This window comes from Clupea harengus, chromosome 14 (assembly GCF_900700415.2).
Source record: "Clupea harengus chromosome 14, Ch_v2.0.2, whole genome shotgun sequence".
Lineage (NCBI taxonomy): Eukaryota > Metazoa > Chordata > Actinopteri > Clupeiformes > Clupeidae > Clupea > Clupea harengus.
In genome coordinates this window covers 2,050,455-2,057,954 of record NC_045165.1, presented here as the reverse complement: position 1 = coordinate 2,057,954, position 7,500 = coordinate 2,050,455, and the positions used below count along the sequence as shown (strand labels likewise).

The 7,500-nt window shown below is 47.9% G+C and overlaps 1 protein-coding gene across 1 annotated transcript in view; it reads left to right on the top strand.

The window, feature by feature from the left end:
- spata17 (spermatogenesis associated 17) overlaps window positions 1-7,500 on the top strand; it is a 45,254-nt gene that overhangs the window by 24,476 nt on the left and 13,278 nt on the right. Inside the window, exon 9 of the mRNA XM_031580443.2 lies at window positions 585-720. Within this exon, the coding sequence (XP_031436303.1) occupies window positions 585-720 (136 nt within the window). The remainder of the gene's footprint in view (window positions 1-584; window positions 721-7,500) is intronic.

Here is a 7,500-nt window from a genome sequence, read left to right as displayed (position 1 = left end):
TTTTTCCTAAGTAACAGCTATTTACATGGAGCATGTGCTCAGCCATCGCAGCGTGTGTGGCAACAACCCTGCACAAGAAAACAGGCCGTTAAGAAACCATTTGACTTGCGAGGCCATTTGGACCCCAGAAGGAGAAAAGAAAAAAAAAAAAAGATAAAAGCGCGAGGCATTTGGCTGGCGAGAGAAGTTTAGCCAAGCTTTTGATATATAAGTCATTTGTGTTTTGCGCGGTAGAGAGGGTGGTCCGATTACCTCAGCTGGGGAGCATTAGGCAGGAGCAGGGGCCGCTAATGCAAGCCAGTGACGGAGATGAAGAGACGCTGCTGTTCAGAGAGGTGCAGGTTAATGGTGGGAGGTGACAGAGGAAAATGTTGATTCTTGGGCGGTACAGTGAGAGATGACACTTTGATTTTGTGCTGATGAACGAGCGGCGCGGTGGCACGCCGTGTGTTTTAGTGTGGTCTTTGCTCCGCTGTGCTCTGGTCGATCGCTGATCGCTTGTTGTTGTGGAAAGTGCGAGAGCGGAATTTTCTTAATCACTGTCATGGTTAGTGCATGATGTCATCGCTGCCGTCTCTCCGCAGGTTCTGGCCGTTCGCGAGCGCCCATAAAAGCAGGAAGTACCAGCCCCTGATCCACACACGGAGCGCCTTCCAGCCGCTGCCCTACGGGACGAAGCACTTCAGGGAGGACACGAAGCACACACTGCAGGACAAAGAGGTACAGGGGGAACACACACACACCTTACACACACACACACACACACACACTCCAATTTACTTACCAGTGTCCAATCTAGCATGCCAGCACGTGCTCCACACGAAATGGTTTGGAGGCATGGGAGGAGAGAAAAAAAAGAGAAAAGAAAGAGAAACGCTCTACAGTATTGCCCCCAATTTTAGCTGCACAAATTTGTCAGATGTGACAGCAATTTAATAAATACCCCACACGTAAATGAGAGGGAGGCGTCCTCTTCTCAGGGCGCTAGGTAATTGACTGTGTCTTTCTCCTGGAGGCCTTTCATGGATGAGGGTGCTTTATTAGGCCCCACCAGCAGGCACTGGCCTTTGCTTCCAGTGCAATTGCCTGGAAATGCCTCCTCCCTTCGGAAATGAAATAAATAAATAAAGAAGCTCTGCTGATGCTGGCGCTCTGCGCTGCTCTGCTTGGCGGCGAGGAGAGTTGTTTTACCGTTCCACCGCGCGTTTGATCGTTAGCCGCGCCGCGCCGCGCCGCACCGACCGACCCCCCCGCGCGCCGCTTTTCCCCACGGCCTCGTCATTTAGCGCAGGCGATTGCACACGGCGCCATGCACAAAGGAAGTCTTTGTGAAACGGACGATGAGAACAAAGACCCCTGAGTTTAACGTCCCGGCACACTGTCTTTTTCCGACGGCGGATGGATGGAACATTCCGGATGCCAGGTGCGGCGGTACCTGATGGTCCATTTCTGCTGGTTTTGAAGCTTCTTGTCATCCCACTGACAGTAATGAAAGCTCGGGGGCAGAGACCACTGCTATGATTAGCATAATTGATGTGCCCGAGCGTGACACGCTAAGGATTATCCCTGATCCATACTTAGATTGGAGTCAACGTTTGAACTCTGGGGGTTAGCCCCCGACCCAACAGGGAAGGCTCCCCACTGCAGCTACCTACACCAAAACCTCATGACATTGAATTAATTACAATGATTACTCCACCAAACAAGAGCAGCTGCTAATTAAAGATGCCCTACCTGTTCGCCACTCTTAATTAGGGCTGTGTGCCGTGGCTTTCCATGATACAGTAAACACTATTGCTTAACGACTGTAAAATGGTGTTGCACTTTAAAATCTGATGTACGACATGGTATTCTCTTATTTGTTGACCACTATTGATGACACGAGTGGACTGGAACAAGTATTTGTTTCCTTTTGAAGAATCTGGCTGGACTAGATCACCAAATAATTATCGATTTGATTATTAATGTCTCGCCCAGTGGAGTAGACGTGTTCATCGGCGTCTGTAAACTCAATTCTCTGCCGTCAGTAATTAAAGTGGAGCAGAGCCCCGCCACTGACAGGCCTAGTGCTTTTAGGTGTCTAACCTCCTCTCGTCCGCCAGAAGCTCATCACCGATGCTATGTTATACCCTAAGGCACCAGGCCTAGTGCTTTTAGGTGTCTAACCGTTCTCGTCCGCCAGAAGCTCATCACCGATGATGCGATGTTATACCCTAAGGCACCAGGCCTAGTGCTTTTGGGTGTCTAACCTCCTCTCCTGCTCCAGAAGCTCATCATCACTGATGCTATGTTAGGCCCTAACGCTCCAGTCTCCCAACACTCCGTTGCTATGGCGTCAGACGTCATGGTTTCAGGGCCTAGAAACGCTGGCGTACACCTACACTGATCTCCAAAGTTGGGCTGGATCTCAAGTCTCTCAAAGCGCCACTAGAAGATGAAAGATGTAAACACACTATTCCTCCTTTTTGAAGATCTGCCTGGTGCAGTATTTCATCTCCTCGGGGTCCATGGCAGAAGGCCATACACTTACTCAAAATGACCCGTGTGTTCAGTCTGGAGGAATGTAATGTACAGAAAGTAATTCAGGCCTTACTTAAATCAAACCCAGGAGTACCTGGACAGCATTTAGAGCTACTTGTGTGTCCAACTCACATTAATCTTCTGCCGATCCCTAATTTATCTTACATTGACCATTCCAGTGCAGTTAAATGTTCTACTTGTTTTCAGTGTTTAGGGTGCAATCACGGGTGTTCTGCCACCCTGATTGTTTGAAGAGAAAGCCTGATCTGGCATCACTAATTCCTGTTTTAAGAAAAAGATGTAAGAAGTGTAATTTTGCCCAAATATTTATTTATTTATTTAAATATTGGTTCAGTGATGAAATTGGAATAACTTTTTCTTGAATGGATACTCCCAAATGTATCTAAGCACCCTCGTCAGAATCACGATGTAGTATATTCATGATAACTGCATACTACAAAGACTGTGGGATAATTATGAGTTTTTATAATCATCAGTTTGTATTGTGTCCTGAAGTTATTATAACATCAGTTTGTATTGTGTCCTGAAGTTATTATAATATTCAGTTTGTATTGTGTTCTGAAGTTATTATAATCATCAGTTTGTATTGTGTCCTGAAGTTATTATAATAATCAGTTTGTACTGTGTCCTGAAGTTATTATAATCATCAGTTTGTATTGTGTTCTGAAGTTATTATAATCATCAGTTTGTATTGTGTCCTGAAGTTATTTTAGCATTTAAAAAGGGTGAGCCCAAAGGTGTGCCTGTGTCCGGCGTCGGCCGGTTCTCCCCAGTGTGTCCGGTGTAGGCCGGTTCTCCCCAGTGTGTGTGTCCGGTGTAGGCCGGTTCTATCCAGTGTGTGTGTCTAGTGTCGGGTTCTATCCAGTGTGTCCGGTGTAGGCCGGTTCTACCCAGTGTGTGTCCGGCGTAGGCCGGTTCTCCCCAGTGTGTCTAGTGGCCGGTTCTACCCAGTGTGTCCGGTGTAGGCTGGTTCTACCCAGTGTGTGTGTCCGGCGTCGGCCGTTTCTACCCAGTGTGTCCGGTGTAGGCCGGTTCTCCCCAGTGTGTGTGTCTAGTGGCGGGTTCTACCCAGTCTGTGTGTCTAGTGGCGGGTTCTACCCAGTGTGTGTGTCTAGTGGCGGGTTCTACCCAGTGTGTGTGGTGGCCGGTTCTCCCCAGTGTGTCCGGTGTCGGCTGTTTCTCCCCAGTGTGTCCGGTGTAGGCCGGTTCTATCCAGTGTGTGTGTCTAGTGTCGGGTTCTATCCAGTGTATCCGGTGTAGGCCGGTTCTACCCAGTGTGTGTCCGGCGTAGGCCGGTTCTCCCCAGTGTGTCTAGTGGCCGGTTCTACCCAGTGTGTGTCTGGCGTCGGCTGGTTCTACCCAGTGTGTCCGGTGTAGGCCGGTTCTACCCAGTGTGTGTCTGGGTGGTGTTGAGTGTTATGGGAAACTGATTTTTTGACTATGCAATTTCTCATCGGTATGAGAGCAGTCCCCTGATGGTGATCCTATGCTCGGGAAACATAAATTGATTCTAAAGAGGAAATTAGATGGTACTTATTACACTGTCTAACTAGTAATCCGCCGTCATTTGTCTGGGGCTTGATGAATGTCCTGCTTTTGCCTACCTTCCGCGCTTAACAATGAATAACACATCCCGAAGGCTCTCTCCCGCCGCCGCACGCAAACCTGCTTCCTTAAATGAATTTCCACTCACCCCTCACACTTTTCTGTTCCCCCATCGACTCACAAGAAGATAATGATGGATATGGTGATTTTCAAGTGCATTTCTGATTAAATTATACCCATTCTCTTTTCTTTCTGCTAGGATTCTCTCTCTTTTTTTCTCTCTCTCTCTCTCTCTCTCTCTCTCGCCCTCTCTCTCTCTCATCCTATTTTTTCATCTGCTTCTAGAGATCTGTTATATCCACAGATTAACATGTCCAACCTGGAGACGAGGCCCTGGTGATTTGTCTCAATTGGAAAAAGGCAGAAAGAGAACGAGGGGTTGCAGGCAATACACGGCTTGTGCAGATACCCCCCACTAATGAAGTTTTGCTATGGCTGAGACGATCCGTCGGGGTCCTCAGAGAACTTCATGTATTTATGTCCTGTGGTGGGGGGGAAAGAATAGTGAGACCTTCACTGGTGTATTCAGCTGCAGTGTGGTCAGCTGCATTCATGAAAAGTGAGCGGAGATGACGTTTTTTGAGCTTGGGTGAGGGGTAGGATGGCTTCCCTGCTAGCTATTTCAGTGCTTTTTGTTGTGATATCTTCATGTCAGCTAAAAATCATGATTAGCCATTAGCCTGCGCTCACCGGCGCACGCTGACACAGGGCTGACACAGGGCTGACACAGGGCTGACACAGGGCTGACACAGGGTCTCCACCCTCCTCTGATTGTAGTTCATGCGTAGTGAAGGTCTCCAGCTCTGGCGTGTCACAGGACGGGGGCCCGCGGCGGCGTGCCGTAATGCGCTCGGACAGAGTGACAATCAGGCCCGCGCTGTTTCCCGCCTGTCTTGCATAATTAGTGCATCAGTTCAGTGCCCGTCTGACGAGGAGAGGGCCCTTCATCAGGCATCGGGCACGAACGCGAACGCGGGCGCGGGTGCGGGCGCGGGCGTGGGCGTTGGGGGGCGCGGGCGTGGGGTGGGGTTGGGGTGGATGGGGCTGCGTGTTTTGATGTTTGCATTATCACCACCAGTGCTAACAAATTGAAGCACCAGGCTAATTGCGCGGGCTAATGAAGTGCGTGCAGTGGCCATGTCTCGCCGCAAAGCCTCTCCTTCAGCTCGCGTTAGGCTTTCATCAATCAGCCTTTTAAACTGATATATCTCAGTGGCAGAAGCCCGCCACTGCCTCCTTTTTTTTTTTTAATGTTGCTTCAGTAATTGCTTTTTCTGCTGCCTACCCCCCCCCCCCACACACACACACACACACACACACACCCACACACACACACACACACATGCTCCATTCCACTCCTGCCTCCCCCCACCCCCTGCAGCACGCATCTTCCTCCCCCCAGCACCACTCATCCTCTCTGCCTGTTTTTAATTATTGTGGCGCATGGCTTATAGCAACTTGAGGCGAGAGAGAGCGAAAGAGAGAGAGAGAAGGAGAGAAAGAAGAGAGAAGAGAGAAAGAAGGAGAGAGAGAGAAAAAAAATTGGGCTTAAAAATGATGCTTTGTTACTGCCGTGTCTTGTTAATCATCGTCCGGGATAATGCATCACCATGGTATGTATGATATATGGGGTGTGTTTACGTGCGCATGATATTCATTATGAGCGATAAATAAGAGGGCTAAAGTAGGCCAGTGCTAAAGTAGTGTCTTCAGGACATGTGGCGACGCCGGAGTAAAGTTTCCCCAACCCTGCAAAGCCCTCCAGACGCCTCCACATTAGTGACCAGCAGTCGGGCCCATTCCACCATTACCGCTTTACAAGGGAAATAAAAGCCCATTTGGTGCGGTGTAAACAATCCTCCTGACGCGCTGCGTACTGTTTTATGTCATATATGGATCAATTAACTCCGCACTTCCTCCATCATGTCAGCGATTCTTCCTCTTTTATCAGTCGGCACAAACACAGCGTTGAATAGATATGAGTGTAGAGACGCCTTTGTTTTTTAAAAGGGTCCCTCGTTTGACACGAGGTGGTGCTTTAAAAACACTAGGCTTGGCCATCAGTAACAAATGAAGTGATAACAAAGTTTCATTGGCTTATGGGCGCACACGCACAAAATGGGTGCCCTGCACTGTGATCGAAACAAGGCTCTCTCTTAACCATCCTGATCCATTCTGGTGTACTGAAATGAAAAGTACGGTTAGATATGTGACCATATGAACGCATTTCCCAGAAATGCCCAAACAATCTTTACAGTGACACATAATGCACACATGCAGGAGCACTTAAAACAATAGGCCTGCCTCCGCATTGATGTGCTTCAGTGAGCAAAGGTACACTTGGCTGTTTCTCAGAGCTTTTCAAACGTGTGGGGGAAAACAATTGAATTGAAACAATGTAACATGACAGCTTTCATATTTCCACTGTTTGGAGTAGAAGTCCGCATCGGAGGAAATGCAAATCAACTCCATTACAGCGTGAACAGCTTGCACACGATTTGGACAACATCTGAAAGGTCCATAACACCAGCAATAGGATTCCGGTTGTTTAATACATCTGAAAGGTCCACAGGAATAGAATAGCATAGCGATATGAAATTCGTTGTTTAAAACAGCTGAGTAAAATAAATATGCTCTTATTTATTTATTTCGTTTATATGGAAAATACCTAGTCTTTCCTTGAATATGTATTTCAAAGATTTAGATGAAACCATACCTACCCACCTTAAGGATTCCTACCCAGAGTATACTGAGTGTTTTGAAAATCTCCCGTATTCCTTCATGTTGTTGATACGTGGAAGCGCTGCGTGGTTGGCGTTCGAAGCCGTTCCGTGTGTATCCTGATTGAAGTCATTAGAATAGCATCAGGTAGAATAACTAACACACTGATTCCGAGGACAGGTATCCCGGGCGGAGGGGCCAATTACCTCTCAGTGTTGTAGGTAGAGCTTTATTACAGTGCGGCAGGCGTCTCATTTGGCTATCATGAGACCATCCTCTTGAAGAATACTGGAAGGGGATTACTGGCCAACACAACACGCTAGATTGTATATAATTAGGACTGCAGTGCATCGGTTTTCTCTGCTCCCAGTCAATCTCCCTGACATGATTGGTTTTGCCTCTCTGATTCATGCTGATTATGGAGTAGATTGGGGTCCTGTTGCTCCGGGAGACCAGGCTAACCTCTGTTTTGGGCCTCTTTGTCATGCGATGCAATGTTAAGGAATATAGATTCAATTTGGGGGGGGGGAGTAAAATAATTTAAAATGCTTTCCTGAACAAATGTTGCTTGTCACATTTGTGTGAGCACAGTGTAATCTCGGATGGAAAAGTTCACATTATTTACAGTGTGTG